This window comes from Aplidium turbinatum, chromosome 17, assembly GCF_918807975.1.
Source record: "Aplidium turbinatum chromosome 17, kaAplTurb1.1, whole genome shotgun sequence".
Lineage (NCBI taxonomy): Eukaryota > Metazoa > Chordata > Ascidiacea > Aplousobranchia > Polyclinidae > Aplidium > Aplidium turbinatum.
In genome coordinates this window covers 1,726,866-1,753,812 of record NC_137488.1, presented here as the reverse complement: position 1 = coordinate 1,753,812, position 26,947 = coordinate 1,726,866, and the positions used below count along the sequence as shown (strand labels likewise).

Below are 26,947 nucleotides of genomic sequence, written 5' to 3'. Positions count from 1 at the left end.
CACATCTTTTGAAATGTAGATAGGTTGATAGATCTAGAATATGCATCAATGGAGCGAAGACACTGTGGTAGCACCACATGTAAACACACAAGTAAGTATTATAGGCCTACACAGAATTTTGGTAACATAGCTTATTTACCATTTATTTTGCAATCTAAACTATTGAGGTTGTGAATTATAATACGAATAATAGCATATATAATATAAAATAATAAGAGCAACATTACTTACAACGAAATTGTTTATACAGACCAACTTTATCTGTGGCAATGTGAATGTATCCATTTTCAAATGTATTTGATCAAATGGATACTTCTAGATACCCATTGTTGGGCATTGTCAGTGCTAAAAGATGTTTTTCACTAAAAATATATATAATTATTCTATTGAAGTCAATTCGAAATAATAGATAATCAAAGGAATCAACAATATCAAAACGTGCAATTACGAAAAATTTCCCACAACTGGGAAACCAAACTAGCCCAGTTGGCCAACAAAACTCATAAATATGGCAACCCTTGAAAATTACTCCGCATTGTCGCTTTTTAGGAAATTAGCAGACATTTTAAATGGTTGCCTGACCATAATCCTCATTCCTACCCCAATCACAATCTAAACCTGAGGTGACGAACCTGCGGCCCGTCAAAGAATTTTGCGCGGCCTGCAAAACAATTCGACAATCTCAAATGGTCATCTGTTTTCGGCAGCATTCAGTACCTATGCGAACAGTTCTTTTCTAAAATGCACTTTACAAAAAGTTGTTACAGGTCGAAGCTGACAGATGAAAATCATAGTATGCAGTTGAGAGTTGCCACATCGTCTGTTCGACCTAATATTGAACGCTTATTCAAGCAAAAAACTTTCCAAAAATCCCACTAAGCAAAAAATGCAATGCTTCAATGTTATTTTTTAATATTTTATGCTTCAATACTGCATTAGATAGCTTCAGCTGTAGATGATTCGCATGGGCTTTTGTTTGTTGTTTGAAAAAGAAATTTCATTAACTGATTTGTTGCTTCGGAGTATAATGGTAGAAACATTTAGTCAACTTGAGCAAAAAAGATAGAGCCAAAAAAGGAGAATTCATACTCATATGAAAGCAAACGCTTCGAAAATTAAATTGCCTTCATTATCAGTGCAAGTACTGTTGCTCTATCCTTTTTGCTCAAGTTGATTTTTTTTGATTTTTTACTGTTGTATATTTTGATTCTGCGTAAGGCTTACGCAGAATCGAAACATACTTCAGTAAAAAATAAAAATAAGATAATTTCAACTGTGTGGGTTTTATTACTTTCATTTGCCGTTTGTTACTTTTCATGAATAATATCTTGAGTCGCTTCTAAAAGATTTCATAGTAGGTTACGATTAAAAAGTTGTGTGGCCCGATAACTCATGTGTAATTGATAAAGTGGCCTGCGACTGCAAAAAGGTTTGTCGCCCCTGATCTAAACTGCAATTTGCAAAACTGGTCCCATTTAAACTGGCAACCCTGACCATGCCCAAAAGAGACAACCCCTCACAATAGGTATTTAGAGGCAATGGATCAGATAGTCTATTAAGAAGCTGTTCATGTCACAGACAGGTTTAGTGTTGTTCAATAAATAAGTTAATATATTTTCAGGCCACTGCAATGTCACTAAATGTGTCTGGAAAATTGGTCTTGCTTGCATCAAGAAGAAATTTGACATTGATTGATCTTAATAACCCAAAAAGTGTTCTTCGAAGAATAAATCTTAACAATAAATGGGATATCAGTCGAGCTGCATGGAATCCGGTCTCCAGCAATCAACACTACTTTCTTACCACTGTATGAGTGTATGGTTTGAAATGAATGAATTTTTGGTCTAATAATCCGGAATGGCTCGTTTCGGTGAGTCCGATCCCTTAACGGGGGATTTTTTCAATTTCTTTTTTTAATTTTCGGGTATCGTAGCCTAATTATCATTGCCGTTTTAGGGTTAGAGGTTAGGAACTCACCGAATCGGACTTACCGAATCGGACTCACCGAAAAGTAGCAGACCTTAATAATTAACCAGAATTTGGTATGATAAATAACGCATGATGGAAAAAATTACACTGGTTAACAATTTTTTTAATCAGATAAAGGTAAACTTCTTGAGGTGATGTTTTTAATTAATTCTGAATCTGTGCTTGATTTTTCACAAGCACATTGAGTTTTGAAAGTATTTGCATTTTAATATATATATTATAAATTCAGTAATACTGTATTTACACATTAAGTAAAACTTTCTTTCATATTATATTGTTAATTTCAAAATACCCTACAAATTGTCATTTTACAGCTTTTAAATATTTGTCATGTACTGTAACAATGTTTGAAAACCAAACAATGTTAAAGTTCACATAGCGCAATCCATTATAGATCAAACTTTAATACCAAAAATGTAAATATCTTAAAATACCATACTTTAGAAATCTGATGTGCTTAAAAAATGTAAGTATTTTTGAAATTAGCATCAAAAATATGTTTACAGGGCTGCGATTTTTGCCTTTTTCTGTGACGAGGTCACTCGACACGCGCCATCACTATTCGACAAACGCCGTGCCTTACGAAAAAAAAAAGGAAAAAAAAACTGAGAGAGGACTAAACATCGTCAGGTCGAGGAACAATTGGGGGGGGCATCACGCGATGCAATCATAAAAGTGCTGACTTGCGTAAATTTTCTTGCGCCAGGTACTTCAAAGCATGGTCTAAAAGCGGCGCTTCACACGAGAAACTCCCAACGCGTCAGCGCCGCCATTTTGAACACTGCGGGAAAATGTTTTGATCGAAGTTCCAACGCCTGGCATCAAACATTTTGCAACACACGTTTTGTGCTATTTAACACAACTGGTTTCTTTTATAGATGAAATAACCTAGGCTACGTTGAGTTGTCAACGTTTATGCCAGTTTGTATTTTGCCGTTTGAGCCAATTAACAGTTGCTCTGGTAAAATGGCTGTTGGATACTTGCTATGAAAGTTTTTCACATGTAGAAAACAGCCTAGTTTCTGACCAGATGTTCAGAAATACAGATGAAAAAAGCCGCTATTTTTATGGAAAGGAGTTCTCTTCCAAAACATTTTGAACACTGCGGGAAAATGGTTTGATTGAAGTTTTAATGCCTGCCATCAAACATTTCGCCACACACGTTTCGTGCTACTCGACACAACGGGTTTATTTTGTAGATAAAATAACCGAAGTAGGCTACTTTTGGTTGTCAACGTGTTTGCAAGTTTGTATTTATGTCTGACTTATGCACTTGTTGTTCCAAAATTGCAGAAATGTTTCGCAGTGTGAATAAAGAATAGTAGACAGATAAACACGGTTGCAATTCGACTGCCTTCCACTAAAAGAGTGAGTTTCTGTGATTACGTAACGTCCTCACAAAGGAAAAATTTTTCCAGGATTTAAGTGAGCTTATACACTTCTGCTTGAAGCACCTGGTGCGCTGTTGCAACGAATGTATCATCGAGTCTTTCTGCTCCAGCTACGCACTGCACGACTCGCGATTAAGGCCGCTGTCTAACGAAGCTATTCAAGATGAACTATTCGTTGGCATGTGCAATCCACCGATTTCACTGGCGAAACCATTGTTGCGAAAAGCACTTGACTGCCTGTTCCCAAATGGTTGGCATTTCGATAGTACCGGAAATCTCCTGTCTAAAGTCATACAGAGGCAGCAAAATCAAGATCTAGCAGCGAGCATGCCCTGGCATTAATGTTTGTGTTGTTACTAATATTCTTTCCTTTGCACTGTTATTAATTAATTCGTTCTTGTGTTACTTTACGTGATTGCATGTAGTTTGTTGCAATGTTGTATGAAGAGGCTTGTTCGCCATCTCGGCACACCTTAAACGTTGTAGGCCTGTAGCATTACGCCGTTGTTTTGTATTATCGTGGTTTTGTTCCGTTTTCTTTTATCTGCAGTTCATTTTTTGCTTTATCTTTGCTGTGTTTCTTGGTAACTTGCATGTTTCGCTCTTAACTGTGTTTGCATGCGGGTACGACCGTGCGTGCATAACCATTAACGTACTAAGCGAGACTAAAGAGATGCCAAAGGAAAAATTCTCTATCACGCAGTAATTCGCGGCCAAACGCTTATAATCTGACTCTTGTGACATCATACCACTATTCGACAAACAAATGCAGAATTTTTGGTTGTTCGACAAGAAAGAAAAAATCGCAGCCCTGTATGTTTAAGGCAAAAATTAACTAATTTGATTAAAATATGGTGTTGACCAGTGTAGTTGTTAGTCGGTGGTTCTCAAATTTCTTTTGGTGCAAAAAACTCGACACTCGAGAGGTTATTAACTTGCTGTAACTTCTTAAAGAAAAAAGCCATGATGATAATGATGAAGTTATTAATGCAACAGCAAAATCAGATGGTTCATCTAATCTTGTAAGAATTTGCAAGATGCTGCTTTCATTTTTTTAACAATCATTGTGTCATTTATGACCAGGGTTGAGAAAAACCCGTTTAAGCCCAACCCGCATGGGTTTTTAAAAAAAAAACGTTTTTTTTTGGGGGGTTTTATTTAAAAAGGATGCAAAAAAGGTAGATTCATGCTTATTTCACCTCAAATACTACTTTTTACCAATGAAGTGCCTCTCACTCACAGTACATGGTGGCATAACTCAATAAAATAATGCACTAGGGCTATTTAACTATGAGGCCTTCTTGCATAAATGAGTTTTAGTGTAGTACAAAGTGGCATTACTTGATTTTTGTGTACAGAAATATCCATTGTGTTTTCAATTTATCCTTGGAAAATTTTTTCACAATCACATCCTTAAAGGGCGGGGAAACCCAAATAAACTTTTTGCGAGTTTTTTGTTTCAGCGTGATGTCATTGTGTACAACATGCGTTTTAGCAAAAAAAAATCCAAATTTTGTTGCCCTCGTCTTGCTAAGGCCGCTTTTGTTTGATACCCATTTGCAAGGTCTCGCGCGCATCAAGCTGTGACGCTGTTCGCTGTGACGTCACAAGGTACATATAGTTGTAGCCAAAATTTTAAGACCAGATTTGATTTATGACCATTTTTGCATTACTTCAAAATAATGCATCAGATATTGTTTCAGGTGCATCATCTTTATGCATCATCTTATATCTGATGCAGTATTTTGAAGTAATGCAAAAATCGTCATAAATCAAGTCTGGTCTTAAACTTTTGGCCACAACTATATGTACCTTGTGACGTCACAGCGAACAGCATCACAGCTTGATGCGCAACGAGACCTCGCAAACGGGTATCAAGCAAAAGCGGCCTTAGCGAGACGAGGGCAACAAAATTTGGATTTTTTTATTGCTAAAACGCATGTTGTGCACAATGACATCACGCTGAAACAAAAAACTCGCAAAGTTAGTTTGGGTTTTCCCGCCCTTCAAGTCCTAATTTGAAGTTTGTTTTAAGTACTTTGGTTCCTTTTTTCAATTTTCTCATAAAAATTGGATAAATATGATGCCCTGGTTTTATTTGTTTTTTTTTAAGTGGGTTTTAAAAAAAACCACCCGGTTTTTTTTGGGTTGGGTAAAATACCGACAATCCTGTTTATGACAGACACTGTTGCTTTGCTTTGATGTTGACAAAAATGTTGGCTACAAAGCTTAGTTAGAACTAAATTGGCCTGGTTAATATTCACACTTTATTGCAACCAGATTGCAACTAAAAAAAAAAACTATTCAAAATATAAAGTTTAAAGAAGCTTTGATACTTTTGCTATAGACATTTTGTAACTGGTTGTAGCCTTTGTTTGCTTAATGTTTGGTCATGGTGTTTAAATTGAAACATTTTAAGGCCCATTGACTTGATATGAGGAAATTCAATATATAAGTTTTGGGAAGATTTTTAATATTTCTTAAATACGCATTTAGCTGCACTATATCGAAACTGCAGCAGTGTAGCTTGAAAACCAACAATTATTGTTCAATTTCCTTAGCAATTTTATATGATGCACCATGGCATCTTGACGGGCATTTGAGAACCGCTGTTTTAGTCTTACATTGTTCCTTTTATAGGCTATTAAATGAATTTATTTTTGCTGCATTCAATTCAAACACATTCAACTAGAAATGGATCTGTGAGTCCAGCTGCAAGGAAACGATTGCAAACATCGTATTCATAAAAGTTGAATGGGATTACAGGAGTGTTATGTTCACAACTGGCTGTTGGGTGAAGATATATGAACATATCAAAATGTTGAACTCGCCTGATGTTTTTGATGTTTAGTACAATCAATGGACCGATTTGTGGCATTGTGGTGAGACAAGTGGAACTAAGATATCTACGTTTTGTGGTCACACTCGTGCAATCAGTGATGTTGACTGGTCATCAGTGGACGCAAACCTCATGGCAACATGTTCACTTGACACATATATTTACTTGTGGGACATTCGTGATACAAAGAAGCCTAAACTTGTAACATCCACCGTTTGTGAGTTTGTGAAATCTTCTGCTGGCATAGATTGTCAGTTTATAAGCTGATCTAAAGCGCAGTTGATAGCTGGATGGGATGTGCTCTCTGATGTTCTTAAAACTTAGATTTAATGACCACTACTTCGTGCTTCCTGAGTATTCTTTCAACATTTGTTTGTCTTAAGTTGCAGCACCTGATTTGTTTAGTTTCACCTTAGATCTGTAATCAACAAACATTGAGTATCTAAAATCTAGATTGGTTTTGCTCTGCAATGTATCAACCATAACTTACTATACCTGGTTCAATCTTCTACTTCAATGTTTTAGCCGGAGCTAGTTGTGTTCGGTGGAATAAAGTTGACAGGAACACTCTTGCCTCCTCTCATGATGGAAACATCAGATTATGGGATATTAGGGTGTGTTGTTCACGTCTATTTACTTGCTTAGTTGATCTATTTTGTTTGTTATTGAATTAGGCCACAAAATAGAAATGCTTTAGAGCTAGAGTAGAAATGCACAGACAAGCAAACCGTGAGTCGCGTCGTTTAGAATTTGAATTTGTTATACCGTACTAGCAGTGTAACGGGGGTCCACGTCTTTTAGGCGCAGACAGTTAGGCGCCGGTCAAATAGGTGCGCACACTGTGGCGTCTGGATATTTAGGTGCGGAGCACTGTGGCGCTCGTTCATTTAGGTGCTATTCCTAGTAAAGTCTGCAGATAGTATCAGTTCAGCTTTACCAAAACCTAGTCGGGATTTTGACGGAAAACTAAGTTACTCTTCAGTCTTCACTCAAGCCTACCACCCGCTTGAATTTAGGCTACGGTTTGCTTGAATTTAGGCTTACGGTATATTTTTTACTGATCTTTAGTGTAGTTATTACTTGACTTAGCTAAAAGTGAACTCATTCACCTGGACTAACAACAAATAAATTCCGAACACACGCGCAGTCGCGCATTAAAAAAAAACAGTATATTTTTCTATTCAATATAACATTTTGCGTGAAAAGCATTGCCCTACCTGCCAGGCTGATAACCTACAATCTGCAGACTTTACTAGGAATAGCACCTAAATGAACGGGCGCCACAGTGCTCCGCACCTTAATATCCTGACGCCACAGAGTACACGCCTATTTGACCGGCACCTAACTGTTTGCACCTAAAAGACTTGCTCCCTGTAAGGAATACGTTTGAACAGGACAATTTTAACAGCAGACACAAGAGATAGCTAAGTCTTGCTCCCCACAATCAGGTCACGCGTTATAACGGTGTTGCGTTATTTGGTTATGGCGCTGCACGTATCAAGTCATCATGTTTTGTACCGATTCTGTTCAGCTTATGCAGTCGTTTCCAAATTTTTAAACAATTTACGATTCTTGTTTTGACCTGAATCTTCTGATGGATTCGCCGCAAGCAAGGCTTCTATTTTTAACTTATAAGCGCTGTTTACTAATTGTGCTGGTGATTCGCAGAATGGTAAAACCCCTGTGCAATACATCACCGCCCATATATCGAAGATTAACTGTCTGGACTGGCCAGCTACGTCACAGTATGAACTTTGTTCCGGGAGCCAAGATTGCAACATCAGCTTTTGGGACACCACTTCAGCACCTAGAGTGGCAAAGTTCCACATCTATCACCAACATCCTGTGTGGAGAGCTGAATACACTGTGGGTGCATGTTGGTAATAGTTTTGTATAGCACTATTCTCATCGCCGTTGTAGACCTAGACAGACCCAGTTGCATTATTACCTTCCGGATTCCATTATTATTCATCATGTTCTGAACTTTGAAAGGTCTCTGTCTCACATGCCAGAAAGTAGTAGCGTCTGTTCTCTCAATGCTGGCAGGCCGACTGACTCGAAGGTGAGCACTCTGATGATGAGGTGGTTGAACGATACATGTCTCGCCCAACAGGGTTTCGCCCAGATGTCGTGTACCGTGGTTGAATGGGTTCTTGCCGGAACCAGTTAAAATAGTTTAAATGCATTTTGTCAAGTAACACGAACTAATAAGCTGTGTTAAAATGACACATTGCTGTGTTAAAATCGATCTTTATCGTATGGAGGAAAAGATGTAGTTTGATGGTATCATACCGGTAGGCACAATAAACCATGCTTCAAAAGTTTTTGCAGACTATAGCGCGATTGATAGCAACGTAACTTCATCATCGTCGAACATGTTTGACGGATAAAACATATTTTCCTTCAGCCGTTTGGCACTGCTATGTCGTCGGTGACCTTCAAAAACTTCCGGGAAACTCCTTTCAACTTGTGGAATATCAACAACGTGGAACAGCCGGTGCATGTTTACAATGGTCACAGAGATGTGGTGCTGGATTTCCATTGGAGGCGAAAAACTGGTACTTTTGTTGTTGTTCGAATGATCTTGTTGTTCTCTTTTGAGCAGCCATCTTCTCATTCGTTGTTCGTTCGGTAGGCTTTTTATCAGATTCATCGAGGATCAGTTATGTCAATAACTCGGTGCATTCACTGCCGAACAAGTTTGAACTCAACCAGGATCTGAACAGATCTTTTATATTTTAATGGCAGCATGCCGTTTATTTTGTGCAAGGTTATAACCATTCACCAGCTGCACCAAGACTGCTGTTAGATTGATTCCTGGATGGATTGCCGGCACATTAACTAACCCCACATGGATAATAGCAATTCAAGGCAATCAATTCACTGTGCTGCTATGAACTACCATGAACTACCACATGCCAACATACAATGTGTCGTGTTGCTGAATCGTGAGCCTTAGTGACCCAGCAGCAGCTTTAATTGATTCTTTGTCGTCGCCCCATTTCTGCTCTCGTTTCTCGTCAATGTTTTTTTTGCAGATCAAAGCTGGCAGTTGGTCACGTGGTCTAAAGACTTGATCTTACGGTTGTGGACACCGGATGTCAATCACCTATTCGCTTGTGGCGCAACAGAAGAAGACAATGCGGACATTGCATACGATGTTCTCGAAGAAATAGCCTCCTGTGACGTCGACACTTTCGATAAAGATCCCTCGTCTTTATCAAGTGCTGGTACGTATTTAGATGTGCATTCACGTATTTAGATGAGTTGATAAAAAGTGAATAACTCTTTGATGTCGTGATAGGTTTCTAGTGTGTCGCCTGTACGCATCTTTGGCTTTGCTGGGTTTGTTTGATTTCTATGTAGTGGAGTGGAAGGTCTGCGTGTCATGGAAGGTCTGCGTGTCATGGATGATGAAACCAAAGACTGGCTGCTCTCTAGTAGCCTTCCAGTGTAGTCCGGGAACATCGTGAATCTGGGTTGGTAAAAGGATAGACCCTCGGCCCCAGACGCTCACACGACGACGATCGATGCGTCACTAGTCAATGGATTAATACAAACTAGAGATGTACCGATATATCGGTATCGGTGATATCGGCCATTTTTTGAGTATCGGTATCGGCAAAATTTGGCCGATACTGTGGCCGATACTAAACACGTAAAAAAAGGTGTTTGCTGCGGATTTTCTGCAGAAGCAAAGATATAGATTTTTTTAAAGTGGTAACTAACGTCACATTGAAGTAGAAAAATAACCTTTTCAAATTTTTGATACCTCACACTCTTATGACTTCATGCGCGCAGTGCCGCGCACCTTTTAGAATTGTTTGCTTACAGCGATTCTTTCACTCAAACAAAACGTTTAGTTTCAGCAGTTTTGCGTTGTTCGATTCTTAAGTTGTAAAGGAGACTCAATTTCTCCAATATTTATCATTTGTGTTTCTTTTTTCTCTCAGCAGAGGATAAAACCAGGCCAAGACTACCCAGGTGGCGGGAATTTGTAGTTTTGCATCGTTTTTGCGTTGCTGGACGTTTGAGGGACCCGTGTGGCTTAGTTGTTTTTGGTGGGCTGGTTCTGTCAGTTTATGATTTGGTTTCCGCCTTTCGTTGTGGTGGACTCACCAGGCTTGAACAAAGTCGTGGCGGAATGGGTGGGCTCAGGATGGGGGCGGTGGGACTGCGAATCTTCACTGAACTAATCAATAAGTGGTCTTGTTGCTCCTGGGATGGCGGCCTCATTGTAAGGGGGGAGTGTCCTTCCCTGCTGTCGGCATGGGGCTGGGCGCTCACTGGTGCGGCGGGCTGTTGCGATTCGCTGGCCATAACGGTGTAGCTTCCACGCTAGCCATTTAGACCATCCAATCAACTTATGTTTCTCGGCAGCCGTTTTGTAGCAAGAATTGACATCGACAAGAATTGAAATGGCTAGTGTGGAAGCTGCACCGTTGTGGTTGGCGGGTCACGGCAGCTCGCTGTGCTGGTGAGTGCTCAGCCTTGTGCTGGTGGCCGGGGGGGGGGGGGGGGACGCTCTTTTCTTTGCAATGAGGTTGTCATCTTGGGCGCAACGGGACCATTTTGATTGGTTTGGTGAGGATTCGTGGTCTCATTGCTTTCTTTTTGGGCCTACTTATTCTGCCGTGACATTGTTTGGGCTTGGTGAGTTTGTTGCGTCTAAGGGTGGAAGTTAATTCGCTGGCTGGTGCAGCCGGCTTGCTGGGGTCAGCCGAGTTGCATGGGTTTTTTGAGCATTTGGCGGGGTGGGAGCGATGCAGAATCGTGCATTTTTGCTACCTGGGTAGTCTTGGCCTGGCAAAAGCTTTTCAACCAAACGACAAGCGCCCTTAGGTTGCACATTACTTGTCGAATAGCTTTTGTACGACTACACAAATCACTTGGTTTACATTTTACATCTTATTATCAATTATGATAGCCTATTTGGAGAGTTTGCGCAAACACTTTTTTTCAGAAACTCCAATTATGATGTACGGTAATGTTTCTTCCCTTATACCCCAAACCTCAATTACGGTGGCCTTTCATTACTAAAACCTACTATTATGACACAGCAATGCGGTTGAGATTGGATTCTTGAATCTTTAATAAATTATGCCAATTGAAAGCTTTTTTTAAGAGTTTTATGCAAATAAGGTAAAACTTAGCATTTGATATAATTCCTTGCAAATACCAAAATTGCTTCTTTTTGTAACACCAAAGTATCGGCCAAAATATCGGTATCAGTATCGGTATCGGCCTAAAAAAGTGATATCGGTATCGGGATCGGTATCGGCCAAAATATTGGTATCGGTACATCTCTAATACAAACTCTGCATCAAGAAGCTGCTCAGTCATTGTGTGCCCCAATGATAACCATGTTTGATCTGACCTTCAAGTCAAGAATGCAAAAGTGTTTAGCTTGCCCTCTGCATGCACTTCCACTACTTTCCTTCCACTCTAAATATTTACGTCATAAATCAATACTTGAAGAGTTTGTAGGTGATACAAAGCTTGAAGATGGCGAAGACAAGGTGATTCGTGGCTTGAACGCTTTTCGCCTGACACATACCACGAAAATGTTTGTGCATTATTGGCACTGCATTATTGGCAACTAATTACAAAAGCAGTGTATATTACTTTTGCCATGTATTGGCGTTAATGTCTTCTTTAAAAGAAAACATAAATATGCTTATTAAAAACATGGTAATCCAACCCCGGCATGTTGGGAATCATGCCTTCGATTGGCTTCAGATTTTGTTTTGTAAACTGGTGCAAACTGCATTTCGTTCCAGATACACATGTGCCGGATAGCTTGCGTTTTAACGCATTATCTCCTGACCTTTCCGTGGCATCTGACCGGGCCACTTTGGAGTCGTTACCGAGTGCATCATCCACTTTGAAACCGAGAGTATCTTATTCCCCGCACAACCTCGAGCAGGAGTTCAAACTTCTCAACATAAACCTGCCCAACCTCACCATGGACAAGGTGATAGGCGACTGTGCTGCAATGCTTCTTTATTTGGTGTGTCACTCTATCACTGAACCAGAAAAAGTGTTTGCGACTGCTCTATTGTGGTTGTGGCCAACACTTGTGCTTGATTGGTCAAACAACTACTGGTCAAACACTGGGTTAGGTGATCATCAATAGAATGGAAACTTGCCGTCAATGAGGATTAGAATATTGTAGGTGATGTTTCTTAAACTACCATAAGGAATATTCGTAGGCCTCGTTGAGGACAGCTTTCCTAAAGAATCTTTAAATTCCAATTGCTGTCGTTTCCGAGGGCTACACGGCGTCTTGAACAAACTATTTCCTGCGTGCGGTTTGTCGCAAGGTCTGTGTATCTCGCTCATCGCAATTGGACCATTCTCCACAGGGTGCAAAAGCGCAATGCCTGTTTTCCATTTGCAAAAGAAGTGTTTTTAATTCTAAGATCTTGTTAGATAACAATGACTGGAAGGCCAGTCGTTGCATGGGACGTTAATCGTTTGCCTTGCCATTGCCTTCATTTATCAAAGCTTGCAGATGGATAAAGGGCGTCGACTTTGTACCGTGACGCTGCGCACTGCCACCCAGTTTTTGGTTCTTCACATAACTTTTCCTTTTCTTTACCCTCAAAACGAGGCTCCCATCTTTGAGTTCATCAGTTGGTCGGACAATGTGGAGGAGGACGCACGAGGGAAGTTGTTGCAGGTATGTGGACACAAGCCATGCTGCTCTCACTGGTTGTTCAACTTGTACTCTGGTCAAGTTTAGCCTTACGCCAAGCTGCTAGGCCTATTTGCTGGAGCAGATTTATTCCGTAATTTTATACCATGTGCAATGCATTGCTTTTATCATTGTATGTATCACAGCGACGATTTTCTCTTTATGTTTACGGCTTAAATTTGTCATTGCCTCAATAATATTCTTCCACGTTCCACACCAGCCCACTCATATTCGCCTCCTTGGCTTTGTCGACCTACGTCTTAGTCAATGCGCCAGTGAAATTGTGTAAACTTTAAGTGAAAGTGAGCCGTAGCTAATAGGCCACTGAGGATTGAATGCTTCTTACAATCAAGGGTGCCGCTCGATTGCACGAATTATTTACGGAAATGTTGACCGTCCCCTGGAGTTATTGCAGGATTATATTTCAAAAATCAGTATGTAAAGTTCTAAAGTTTCCATGCATTACTGTGTCTGCCGGAACAAAAATACTTAGCTTTAGAGTCTGGACTTACTAAAACCGATCCCATTTCATATCGTTGGTTTATGTTTCCATATTGCCCTATGTATCAAGTTGGCGCTACATCCCTCGCAGATAGCATGCATGCTTTTGATGGTTTACATAGCAGTCATATAGATAAAGTAAACTTTATAGACTGCACCTTTTTATGTTACTTTGCCTAGGTATTAGCTGTAAGCCTGAAGCAGTGATTTTTAACCTTTTTCCTTGTTGGCGTCACCTTAAAATCACCAACCAGTTCTCGTACCCCCTCCTAGAGAGAAGGAAAAGTACTAGTCACTTATGTATACCATTCACAATGTTGGTTAAAATCCCGCTAAATAAGCACAGCTTATGTTGTACCGGTATCTGACTTTAATGATTCAGCCTAAATGCACCCCCTGCGGCTGGGCATATGTCTTGCATGCTTGCACCCCTTAGTTGTTTGTGCACCCCTATTTCATCATCATCATTTTGTTCCTTCCTCGTATGGAGGGTTGGATACAATGCGCCATTGTTCTCGACCATGAGCTGTGCGTACTGCACATTCATAAGTTAATTTTGTCCGTTTTGTGGTGTTTGTTGTCCAAATCATTCTTGGTCTGCCTTTGTTTCTTTTACCGTTTATCTTCCCTTCTATTAATGATCTTTGTAATGAATTTTGCCTTATTGTATGTCCGAAATACTTCAATTTTCTTCTTTTGACTGTTTGTAAAAGCATTGGGCTTGAATTGAATTTGGAGAGTACTTCATCGTTAGTGATCTTTTGTTTCCATGAAATTTTTAACATTTGCCTGTATGTCCAGAGCTCGAAGGCATCGATCCGTTTCTCCATTTTTTGTGACATTGTCCAAGTTTCAGAATTGTATAATAGGGTCGACCAGATATAGCATTTTAAGATCCTGAGACAAATTGATAAATTTAAGCATTGATTGGTTAAAATATTTTTCATTTTTCCAAATGTAGTTCTTGCAATTTCTATCCGTCTAAGAATTTCATGGTCACACCTCCCATCTTCAGTTATTAAATGACCAAGATATGAAAAAGATTTTACTTTTTGTATAATTTCATTGTCAATTATAATTTGGAGTACTGGAGTGTCTGGTGATTTTGAGATTATCATTGATTTGGTCTTTTTAGCCTTAATTTTCATATTAAATTCTTTACCAATTGAGTTAACATTGTCCAATATTTCTTGAAGATCTTGTGATTCAGCCAACAGAACAGTATCATCAGCATAGCGTAAATTTGTTATTTTCAAGCAGCCAACTTTTACTCCTTTCATATCATCAATGGATCGAAAAATCATTTCTGTATATAAATTAAAAAGACATGGAGAAAGTACACATCCTTGGCGTACTCCACGCTTGATATCAATTCCTTTAGACAAATCTTTTTCCATGCGAATAAATGCTTTTTGATTTCAGTACAAATTGATAATAAAACGTAAGTCTTTGCCATTCATACCAATATTGGAAAAACAATGAATCAGTTTCTCATGGTTAACTCTATCAAATGCTTTCTCATAATCAATAAAACATACATATACATCTTTATTTACTGCATTGTAACTCTCACAAATTGTTCTGAAGTTAAGTATACCCTCTCGTGTTCCTTTACCAGTTATAAATCCACTTTGAGTCATGCTAACCTCATTCTCAATAGATTTTCGATTTCTTAATAATATTATTCTCAACAAAATTTTCAGTACATGACTGATCAAACTTAATGTTCTAAAGTCACTGCAGTTCTTTGCTTTGGATTTCTTTGGTAGTCTGACAAAAACAGTTTCATTCATTTCTTTAGGTATAAATCCAGTCATATATATATATTTCATTACATAATTTGTGTATGCGTTTTAAACTTATGCCATTGAGTGCTTTTAGCATTTCTGGATAAATGTTATCCTTTCCTGCAGCTTTATTACATTTCAGATCTTGAATGGCCTTCTCAACTTCAGATATCAATATTTCTTCTTCATTGTTGGTAAATTCAGGCATACATGTTCTATCATCATCATATAATTCTGTTACATACTCTTCCCATCTACTCTTTATATCCTCGTTCTGAAAAAAAATTTTCCTCCACTATCCATGATGCAGCTGTTTGCTTGTTCAACTTTCTTCAAACATGTTAGCTGTTTAACTTTATTGTGTAATTCAAGTGACTTATGAGATGCTTCTAGATGTTCTATTTCACTGCATTGATTTTCCCACCACCTTTGTTTAGCATCTTTGCATAATTGGGATATTTCCTTATTTAAAGCTTTATATTTCTTGTGATTATTGAATTTGTTTTTCTTTCTCTGTTGCATTAAGTCAAGTATCTTCTCAGTAATCCAAGGCTGTTTAATGTTTTTCCTCTTTGATGGTAACATGTAGGCAGCTGCATCATTTAAGGTTTCTTTAATTTCATTCCAACTTCTATCTATAGTTTCTTGTGTAATTACTTGAGGAATTTCTGTTTGCTGTAATAATTCAAACTTATTGTTTACTGCAATACTGAATTTCTCTCGATATTGTTCATTTTTAAGCATGTTCATGTCGGTATGTTCTGACATATTTGTTCTTTTCACTCTTTTTAGCTTTATTTGGATTTTCATAACAACTGGATTGTGGTCAGACATTATGTCACATCCTGGATACGTTTTAACTTGTCTTACTGCATTTCTGAACCTCTGGTTTATCATAACATAGTCAATTTGATTCCGAAATTGATAACCTGGACTTTGCCATGTATACAACCGCCTAGCAGGATGTTGAAAAAGAGTGTTCTCTATTACTAAATCATTAAGTTTACAAAATTCCAGCAACCTTCTTCCACGTTCATTTAAATTGCCAAATCAATAACGACCAGTTGTGGGATATTCATAATGGTCACCCACTATTGCATTAAAATCGCCCATTACTATGCAGAGGTGGGCAGTAGCGCGCTACTTTTGTAGCGACGCTACTATTTTGGTAAAAGTAGCGGTAGCGGCGCTACTTTTTAGTTGGAGTAGCGGCTGCAGTAGCGGCGCTATTTTTTTCCCAAAGTACCGGTAGCGGGAAAGGCGCTACTTTTTTTACGTCGCACTCCCGCTACCCGCTACTTTTTAATTTAAAGTAAAAATAATAGTCGTTTTTTTTCGCAACACTGGCGTGGTCAAGCAGTTATATTATATAGCCTATAATCCTATATGATCGGTTTAGTTGCAAAGTTTTGATCTTTTGGGAATCTCGTTTTCTGGTGTGCAGCTGCGATCAAGGTATGAAATCGATATTGTTCATTTTAATATTAATAATAGCCGAAGTAGCCTAAAGTTGTATACGGATTGTAGAATATAGACTACGTGCAGTGAGCATTGCCTCATCAGTGATCACCTATGTTAAGATGTCCAAAAATAAGGTTCTATCGTATTGGTTAAAGCAAAACTGTTGACAATAATGGTTAGCTAAGATATTTGTTGCTGATAAAATTTTCTTACACGATGGTTTTTGTTAAAAAAAATCATTACAGGGCAATTTTGTGTGATTTGTTTTGCTTACAACTTTGAAGTTAAAACATAGTTTGTCTTATTTCTAAACAGCTTATTTATTTCTAGCTGACGTCAACTTCTTAGGCGAATATCTCCGTGTGATCAAGCCTATCTGCCAGGCTTTAGACATTCTCCACTGGGGCGAGTCCAAGGCGTATTACGGAGACTTGCTTCCAAGTTCCAACCATTACAATTTGCGCGAAGAAGTTGACCGAGATCAGTGATCTTGTGAGCTGTGAGGAGTTGAGAGTCAACGATTCAACAAGTGCTTCAACGACATGAAATGCGTTATAGCATCATGTCTTCATCTCAGCTCCTTCAAGACGTCGTGGCTACAATTTCTGCACTACGTTTCCACGGATGATGCTGACGCACAGCGAGAAAAAGTCAAGACAGATGCAATTCGACTGTTGCGGGAGACATCAAGTCAGTTTGATACTGAGAAGAGTGACACCAACACCAGTCACGACTCCGAAGATGAATGTTTTGGTGTGTTGGCACCATCCTGTGAAACGTCGATGCAGAAGGAAACAGCAATTGTGGACGCCTTCGGACAGGAGCATAAGTCCTTGAGCTTTTCGAATACCGAGTTAAAACATCTGTTCATTAAATACAACACCCCGATTCCTTCCAGTGCTGCGGTGGAGAGACTTTTCTCTGTTGGAAAAGATGTGCTTAAGCTAAAGCGGGCAGGACTCCATGACTCTCATTTTGAAATGCTCGTGTTTTTGAAAGATGCGTAACAATAAATTTCCCTTAGAATGTGTTTTCTATAACGACGTTAAAATGACAGTGTAAACAAATGATAACAATCGTTTTCAAGGTCATTTTTGCGTCACTATAAGGACTTAAAGAGTGTTTCCTAACTTAGTGTCATTTTAGACAAAAGTAGCGGAAGAAGTAGCGGTAGCGCGCGCTACTTTGGTCCGAGTAGCGGTAGCGGGTAGCGCGCTACTTTTGTAAATGGGTAGCGGTAGCGCGCGCTATTTTGGTCCAAATAGCGGTAGCGGGTAGCGCGCTACTTTGAAAGTAGCGGGTGCCCACCTCTGTTACTATGTTAACTTCTTCACTTTTAGTATATTTAAGTACATCCTTTATTGACTCATAAAACAACTCAATCTCTTTATCGGTATGTTCTTGGGTTGGTGCATAGATTTGTAATATATTGACATTAAATGGTGCTGCAGACAATTTAATCATCATAACTCTGTTAGAAATTGGCCAAAATCCAATGACTGAGTTAGAAATTTCTTTTTTCATTATCATACCGACGCCGTACATATGCTGTTCTCCTCCTGAATATACAAAAACAAATCTATCTTTTGTCACTTTACCATCACCTATCCATCTAGTTTCACTTATCCCAATTAAATCAAAGTTCATGACCGACATCTCTTGTTTTAAATTTTCGTATCGACCTGCTTTATAAAGGGTTCTTACATTCCATGTTCATACCCCTATTTAAGAACCCCTAAACTAAAGGAATACAAAGGACTGGCGTAGCCGATTCTTTGCATGTTGCTCTCCTTCCACGTTATTTGCTTTGCCAGGCTCTTCGTGAGACGGCACTCCATCTTGTCAAGAACAGTCGGAGTTGCCTGGAACCTTGTCTACGGCGGCTCACCCAAGAGTTCCGGACCTTGTCGGTGAGTCACTGCGTCGTCTTATGGAGCAATGTATGAGGCAGATCGTATTAAAGCCTCTCGGTTTGTTAGGAAGTGAAACTTAATCAGTTGAAAGATTGTATCTTTGTTTATCTGGCATCGATACACGGCATGGCCGCATAGAGGCGTGAACGCAGCCAATAGTCTTGTGGTTTAGCGTCACTCAGTTCTGCCTCAACTCGGAGTTCGAGTAATCAAATTTCATCGACGCGTTCAAACTTTCGAGACTTTGGCGATATTCTTAAAGAAACTTTTTCCAGGCGAAGCAAGGGAATTTGTAAGTTTGTTTTTTTGTTTCAAAATAAAACTTCGTCATTAAACTTTTCATTCCTTGGATAGGAATGATATGTAGCCTACTAGAGAAGCCACATCTGTGAGTTTTAACAGCAGTTTATCTCAATTCTTTTTATTTCAAATGTGACATCACTTGTACTTCAGTACACCAATGACAAGACTGGGGTTGGTTTCCCGTTGTCCAATTCTCCTTTTCCTTACGGGTTTGGAGCGCATCCACATCCCCATGGCGACAAGATTCCATTTCCCAGAACAAGCGGTGCAAGGTAAGTTATGTTGTGAAACAAACCACAAATCCTCAAAGTTTATTCAAAGCAACATCACATCGGGTCGTTTGCTTCAATTCATAACTTTCAAACGTTGAATCCACTCGTTGTTCGTACTTCGCTGTAGCCACTTCACAGTGTCACGCGTATTGCCGGTATCCACTAGCACTTTTCGGTTTGTCATAGAATCTCACAATGACATTAACGACGCTATTTTCATTTAAAGCTCGCATCTTTCATCTTCCCCTCTTCGAAAGCGACGCTCTTTTTGTTGGCTCATTTAACAAGTTTGTTACCACCAATGTTTGGTCGTGTTCTTTTCCTTTCCCTCCGCGTAGTTGAGGAGGCTGCCCACAGAAAGGAATTGGCACCCTAGTGTCCTCGGATCCAAGTCTGAAACCATTTTTACTGTCGGGCTACTACTTCATGGTTAAAGCAGATTGTACGTGGATTGTTGTTTGTCACACAAGCGGCTGGTTTGTTGGTCAATGATATTTCCACCATACAGAAACCAAACAAACATGACTGAACACGGTAGTGGACCTAGTCTTCTTTATTGTACTTGTTTGACATGGACGGCATGGTCACCGTTTTGCGATTTTTCCCTTTCATTGAATTGATTGGACCATTTCTTTAGGTTTTGCAGTGCCGGTTACTTGGTAGTGTTCCTGAGGCCGACCCATGTCAAAGGATTCCATTCCAATCTCGAAAAGACTCCAAAGTAATTGCATGTGACTTCGACCTGTTCGCGTTTGTTGGTTGCAAGCCTAATCATCAGTCAATGGTAACTATGCAGGTCAAGTCAAATACTTTGCCATGCACTGAGAAGCGGGGACCATTGCAATAGCTTCAGGAGACACATCGGTGTTGTGTGTGATGTGTAAAGCTCAGAAAGCTGGAAACGTAGTAATAAATCGGTAGAATAGTGGCCTGAGCCTGCAATGCTATTGGGTTCCGAACAATGTCGGCAGGTTGAAGCTGCAAAACTGCGCGTGTTCGCTCTTCATTTTGTTAGGTAGGCACGATTTGAATTGCTGTGAAAATGGAATGAGGCATTTGTTATCACCTCAGTCCCCGTGGAAAGGTCGTGGCGAGCTAACAAGAGGTTGACCCGGGCAGAGTTGTGGCTTGACGTAGTTTAACCATTGATTAATATTGTTGTTTGTGTTATTCCAGAACGTTTCCCAGTCTTTCCAGTCACCGCAAGTCCATCCCTGGGCTGCAACGTGTTGGCTTTGACAATGCAGAGCTTCCCTCATCTGCTCCCAATCTTCGTGTCAGCGCCTTCTACTACAAGGAAAAGGTTAGCTGGAGGTCTCCTTGTCATAGACACGCGAGTAAAAGGCGGCAGGCCCAAGTGCTTATGAAATGACTTCCTCGTTCATGAGTTAATATTTGAAGTAGCTGAACAATGCAACATTACAGTAGCACACGCGATTGTAATTTTGTATCATACATGGTCGCATAACCAGGCGCTGATGTACCTCGCAAATTGTCGCATTCTTTGTAACCCACGCTGCTGTACGAAACCTAATGTTGGAATGATGACGCCATTCCACTGGAATTGCATGGCTCCCAACAGCATCGGCCGTGAACACACATAAACGTTTATTTTCGTTGTAGAGATCTTCCCGCAAATCGCTGAAGCATTGTTACAACCCCGTTCACAAAGACAATGACAGCACAGACGTCACTGCCCCCATGGACACGAAGCATTCCCGACTCCAGCAACTGGTCGGCCGTGTGGTGGTGATAGACCTCACTCGGATTATGCCCGTCAGTAAGAAGCTCGCCCAACAGTACATTATGTAAGTTCCGTTTGTCTCAGGCCGAATGTATTGAATATTTTCAACAAAACATTTTGCATCATAATCGCCGCCAGCTTTCAATGTGATTTGTAGAACTTACACGGAACCGTTGTCATAGGACGCGCTGGTTTTAGTTGCTGTGATTGAATATTGTTTTGCACCCAGCCCAGAGCACCACAACTTCATGGAGGCCTGCCAACATAACAAGGAAAAGGCTCTGAGCGAAGACATGAGCGACCTGGTTCAGGTACACCGGCCACAAACACGAGGTTTCATTCATCCACTTATTGTTTTTTAACAATATTCAATTGACCTGCTAATAATTGACCATATTTTTGTGTTGATTTCTTCAACAGCTGTGGTCTTGTGTTGCTTTCCTGCCCGAGCCCGGTCCTCAGCACAACGAGCTGTCGTCCATCTTCCAATCATCGCCTCTCGGCCGCACATTCCTCTCCAACTTGTGAGTAATTGTGCTGGGATTGACGTTGCGGTTGAAGTAAATACTTTTGTGTTTCTGGTCGACTGATGGAAACGATGGTGGCCGACAAACTAAACTTTCTAAATGAAAGACTTTGCTATGTGGATTCTGGGGAGCGTGGAAACCTTTGAAATTCTAAAGTAAATTTTGACAAAACTAAAAAATTGCCTCAACCACCATACTGGTCACACAGTAGGTCGTCTGCCGCAGCAATGTTACTGACCATGATTAGAAGTATTTGGATTTTGTATGAATTTTTGAATAACGCATCGACGTTGCGTTGGTGGTTGAGCCGGGTTGGAGCTTCTTTTAACAGGGACATCCCAATGGTGTGGGAGCTAATGCTGGAAACAAACTTTGGAGTATTGCAAATTTTTCTTCCATGGTCAGGTCAGTCCCCTACTGCGCAGATGATTCACCTCTACAAAGCCAACATATTACTCACGCTCACAAGATAATACAATAACAGTTGATAATGATTTCGCGCGATAAATGGCAATGCTTTCTTGCCGTGTGTTGCACGCGACAGAGGGGAGTATAAAGTGACCACGCACCCGGAATGGATGTCACTCACTTTGTTGGGTTTATTTCCGCAGACTAAACCACTACTCCACTTTGAAGGACGTGCAAACCCTGGCCATGCTGTCGTGTACATTTGATTCGCCCCCAGAGCCCCCTGCCGAATCAGTCATCCAGATCGGACGCCATGTCAAGCGGTCGGTCTCACATCAGAACTTTCCCTCAATGGTGAGTTATTTCTGCTCATTGTCACGTCATACTTTGAAGTGTGCGCCTGACACTTGTTGCCATGGAACAACGAATGGGCTTGTGTTTGCATCTTGATAAAAATTGGAGGTGACTACTTGGTGAGGATGATATTGTTCTTTAGACCGATGGAGACTTCGGCCTCCGTAAAAGTCCCAGTGATGCGAAATTCCCTGAGAACCTCGGTCGAACGTCGTGGTGGAATGTGATGGGAAAGTCACCCACAAACGGTGAGTCACCTGTGCAGTGGTTCGGGTTGAGGTTCCAAACACCTGCGGGTTGGAACTGCAGTTACAGACGTCGCGTGCTTCTGGCGTAAAAAAGATAATCATCAACCAGTCACATTTTTATTTGCAACCCCGGTTACAATACTTCGGCTTATCAACTTCGTCACCGGGGTAGAAATCTTTGCTTCAGCACAGCAACAGAAATTTAATTGCGGCACTTGCAATTTGTGGGAGTAGGGTAAGGTCGGGACCTATGATCATGGTGGGAGCCATAATCCACCCCCCTTTTTTAATATAAAGTATTCTTTTTGCATTTTTTGACGTCATTATATTTTTTATCCTTGGATAACTTTCCCACAATCCTTTGGTCAAAATTGTACTAAAAATGAAGGTGCCATGAGGATTTATAGGTTTTATGTTAAAAAAGTAAATTTTTTTGACTGAATGTGTTTTAAAATAACTCATTTGTTATGCAAGAAATGTTCATGAACTTTTTTGTAATGGTAGGTGATGTATTTATGATTAGATTAAGCTGAAAGTTTTTTAGATAGCAATGTTAGTTTTTTTTCAGCTGTTGTTTCATTTCTGAAACATCAGGTAGGGAGCCTTGAGTCACCTTGTGTTGGGACCTGCAAGCCATGACAAGTGCCTGTGATAGTAGATGTTAAAGTGTCATATGGCATCATTTTTTTTTGCTTTTCACACCTTTCCATTAGGATATATCACAATTCTGACTTTTGTTTCGTTTGCAATGAAAGTTTTGACAACTCATCCCAAGGAATCATTTGAAAATTCTCTATCGCTTATTTCAAAATTTAAAGCTTGGAAGCTGGCTTGAAGATTGATTTGACACATAAATAATACAACTATGTTTTAAAATTGTATTTTTGATATGGTGAAGTGATTTCTTTGTAAAAATACTACATTTTTTCGTAACGCAATTGTGGCTTATCGCTCCCGACACGTGTATCATCGCTCCACACATGTGGGGTGCGATGAGACGCTTGGCGCGTGTTTATGTTTTTGAGCGTAAATTAAACATTTGCTGAAATAATAACTTGTGCTTTTGTTGTAAAGTAGGTAGCACTACAAGGCATTGCAAAACCAATTTTTCGAAAAAAATATTGAGAAACGTAGAAGATATGCATGTAAAAGAAAAAAGTGGCTCGCAGGTCCCGACCTTCCCGGTGTCCGGTCGACAGACATTTGGTAGACAGGACGTTTGGTCGACAGACATTTGGTAGACAGGACGTTTGGTCGACAGGACGTTAGGTCGACAGAACGATTCATTTTAGGGTTAGGGTTACAGTTAGGGTTAAGGTTAGTTAACTAACCCTAAAATGAACCGTTCTGTCGACCTAACGTCCTGTCGACCAAACGTCCTGTCTACCAAATGTCTGTCGACCAAACGTCCTGTCTACCAAATGACCGGGTACAACTCTTCCCCTACTCTCGTTTGAACGCAAAATGGTTTTTCAGATATTCCAAAGTTTCTCAGGAGTCCAATCGGAACCCCACCAGACGATTTCCGTTTCGAAGAAACTGAATGTTTTGTTCGAGAACCGACCAAGCATGAGAGCGGATTATCAGAGTGCCGGTGAGTGTGCGGCTGACCACAACCATCCAGCAGCTACACAGCGTGGTCCGAGTGTTTATTGCCAGCGTTAGCACCGGGGTCCACGCAAGCCTCTCATCAACATGTACGCTTGTTGACAGGATGTTGGATCATGGTAGGAAAGCTCAGCACGACGCTTTCAAATCCTCGTATGCGTCTCTCCTCGAAAGGTGGAAGATGAACGTGAAAGCTGCCGAGATGATCAAGATGACCACGGCCCCAGTTTCTTCCTCCAGTCTAGGTGGGTTGGCACTAATTCGTAGCAACGGCGAGTGGTTGGAGTTTTCGCTACCACGACCGTTCCTCTATTCGTTGAGAAGCTCTTCATTCACGATTGTGTTGCAGATTTTCGTCGTTCATGTCCGACCTGCGGGGATGTGTGCGTTTGCAAGGCGACCTCAGCCACCATTACCTGCATCATCTGCCAACTGCCCGTCAAGGTGGGATCCTCGTGCATGGCACTTGTTTACCTTCAACTCAGGATTTTTAAGCCGGTTTTGATGCAACTGATGCTATAACTTGGAATTGTGGATAGTTTACCTCATATTACACCACCATGGTGATGGTTCCTTTCGGACGCTATCACAGTGTGTATCGTCCTAGACTAGACAAATAGCTAAAAGAGGCTGCAACCCAGCTGGTGACGGGATGTTTAATCTCTTCCCCAGGATTCTTTCTCTTATTGCTCCCTCTGGGATAGTGGTCGCTCGATCACCTACGTTGCGGCCGCGCCGTTTGTTTCATCCATGTTTGCATTGCAGGAAGCTTGGAGTTTCTGCGGCAACTGCTTCCACGGTGGCCATCTTGAGCACATGAGTATCTGGTTCGAATCCCACACGAGGTGCCCTTCCGCAACCAACTGCAAGTGCCTCTGCTCTAAAAGGACGCATGGCCTAGTCTCGGCCGATTGTGACAGGGGTGGCCAGACAGGGTAGGGGTGATCGACCGTGATAGGAGCTACCGGCTACCAGGTATGACCCCCGGCCGAGACAGGTATAGCTGGACGGGACTGATCACACTTGATGCGTTCACGGAAACGAGAGATGGCAGCAAACAATACCTGAGCAGGGTAACAATATTGGATTATTGTGTTGTTTGACAACAGATTGGAACAAAGCAATCTCTCCACTAAAATATTATGCGGAATTTTTTTGTTAATCGGTGTTTCTCTACTGCTTCCCAGCGAAATCCTTGATCGTGTCGATCTTCAGCGTGCAACTGCTTCCCATCATATTAAGTTTTGTTTGGGGGTGTTAGGTTTAATTTCATATGTAACAATGTTCGGCGAGTTTCTTATCCAGTGACGTAGATGTTTCACGGACTAAATATTTGCATTAGTTTTGAGTGATTGTTTTCCGCCTCGGTGACTGTTCACTTTTTGTATTACGCCTTAAATATATATCACCTTTACCAATGGGGTTAAGGGACCTCAGCATTGTCGCTGCGATGTTTTTGCGTTGATTATATGAATCTGATGGTCACCGGTTGGTTGGGGTCTCAGTCGGGCGAAGTATCCATTCTACAGTTACCAACAGTACCAATTCTACAGTTACCAACAGTGCTTGAACGTTAAATTCGTTACCATCTCACGTAAGAACTTGGTTGAACCAGGAAGTTTTGTTCACACTCGCCATGCGGATGGCGTGCAGACGACTTTAGCTGGTAGTCCAGTCGTTGAAGCGAAAAAAAGGGCCGAACCTTGACTTAATTGGTGTAAAGCTGAAACTTAGCGCATTGTTTCTGTTGATTATGTACATTGACCAAAAAAAAATCCCCGTGAAAATCTTTTGCTGAAAAAAAGTTATCCGCCTTTTTTGAAAATCCTCCATTTTTTCCTCAAATTGGCGGATAAACAAAATTTGAATATTTTTTCGAAGTATCGTCATACTACGGCTTCTTTAAAATATGATATTATCATTGTCACAATTAATAAGCAAGTAGGTACTCAATAACATCTATATTTGACTTTAAACGAAGTGACATAAACAAAATATTATAGCCTATAATAGCCTGCCGGTACGATAATGTATAATAGTTCCAAAAACGATAATTTTGGTTACTTTTAGTCAGGTCAATATATATCAGGTCAAGACCCCAAAAGTTTCCTACAGAAGGTTTTCCAAATGTTTTTTCTAATATTTTTCATTAAGAATAATATATTAAAAATATAGGAGAATCTGAGCACCGGAAAGTTGTCATTTTCAAGATGGCCGCCAAAATAGTATAATGACAATAATTCACTTAATATTCATGCTAGAGCTCTAATTCTGGCGTCTATCCCTAGGTTTAAGGTGGTATGGAATTCAATAAGACAATTCAAAATGGAATTAACTAATTGGTTTAATGGAAAGGCTAATATGAAAAAAAAACAATAGTGAAACACTGGCAGTACAAAAATCGCAGACCACTTATTAAGTTATTTACATTCAGTTACTTGTAAATAACATTCTTCGAAATAACTTCATTATCTTCATCCAGTAATGACTGATTGTAGCCTACGTATTGTCACAGGCATCAAGTTGCACTGTCCACATGCTGAGGTACAGGGTAGATTATTCTGCCTACAGCTATACCTGGCAGTGCTACAGGCAGTTGCACAGTTGCAGTGGATAATCTATAAGAGGGAATCTGGGTCAGCATGCATTCATGTCACAAACTGACTGCCTTCCAGTTTCCAACCCCACCCGTAAGTTTCCATATCACTCTCCTGTCCTAGCCACACCATTATTTGGTAGTAAACCCTTAGACAGTGAAATTTTTTCGATGACTCAGTAGGTGGTAGGCGTTCTGGTGTCACAAATGATTGGGAAGAGACTACTTTTTTTCTTAGTACGCTGTAGTGCAATGACGAGAGGAAATCCGTCCGCGTGCCCCAAAAAATCACAGCCATCGCTTGAAAAT

General features: G+C 40.3%; 1 protein-coding gene across 2 annotated transcripts; it reads left to right on the top strand.

Annotated features, from left to right (window-relative positions):
- On the top strand, positions 1-25,527 carry LOC145786971 (GATOR2 complex protein WDR59-like). Of its 2 annotated transcripts, XM_082598720.1 has the most exons (22): positions 1-91; positions 1,622-1,807; positions 6,232-6,436; positions 6,745-6,833; positions 7,888-8,085; positions 8,627-8,777; positions 9,258-9,449; positions 12,000-12,193; positions 12,734-12,901; positions 18,480-18,575; positions 19,032-19,153; positions 19,791-19,874; positions 20,330-20,456; positions 20,777-20,961; positions 21,127-21,208; positions 21,318-21,421; positions 22,036-22,186; positions 22,329-22,434; positions 23,911-24,028; positions 24,148-24,287; positions 24,392-24,486; positions 24,808-25,527. In XM_082598720.1, the coding sequence occupies exons 1-22, from the start codon at positions 41-43 to the stop codon at positions 24,979-24,981; spliced, it is 3,018 nt and encodes a 1,005-aa protein (XP_082454846.1). In that variant the 5' UTR covers positions 1-40; the 3' UTR covers positions 24,982-25,527. The 2 variants fall into 2 exon arrangements, with proteins under 2 accessions (XP_082454846.1, XP_082454847.1); XM_082598721.1 differs by lacking the exon at positions 1-91 and having other exon boundaries at positions 1,792-1,870.
- The last annotated feature ends 1,420 nt before the right edge of the window (positions 25,528-26,947 follow it).

Bases quoted from the DNA above. Each gene is read 5' to 3' on its own strand.
- LOC145786971 (XM_082598720.1), top strand. From the start codon at position 41: ATGCATCAATGGAGCGAAGACACTGTGGTAGCACCACATGTAAACACA. The intron at 6,437-6,744 runs GTGAGTTTGTGA...TCAATGTTTTAG, and splicing joins ACTTGTAACATCCACCGTTT to CCGGAGCTAGTTGTGTTCGG. The intron at 24,029-24,147 runs GTGAGTGTGCGG...GCTTGTTGACAG, and splicing joins AGCGGATTATCAGAGTGCCG to GATGTTGGATCATGGTAGGA.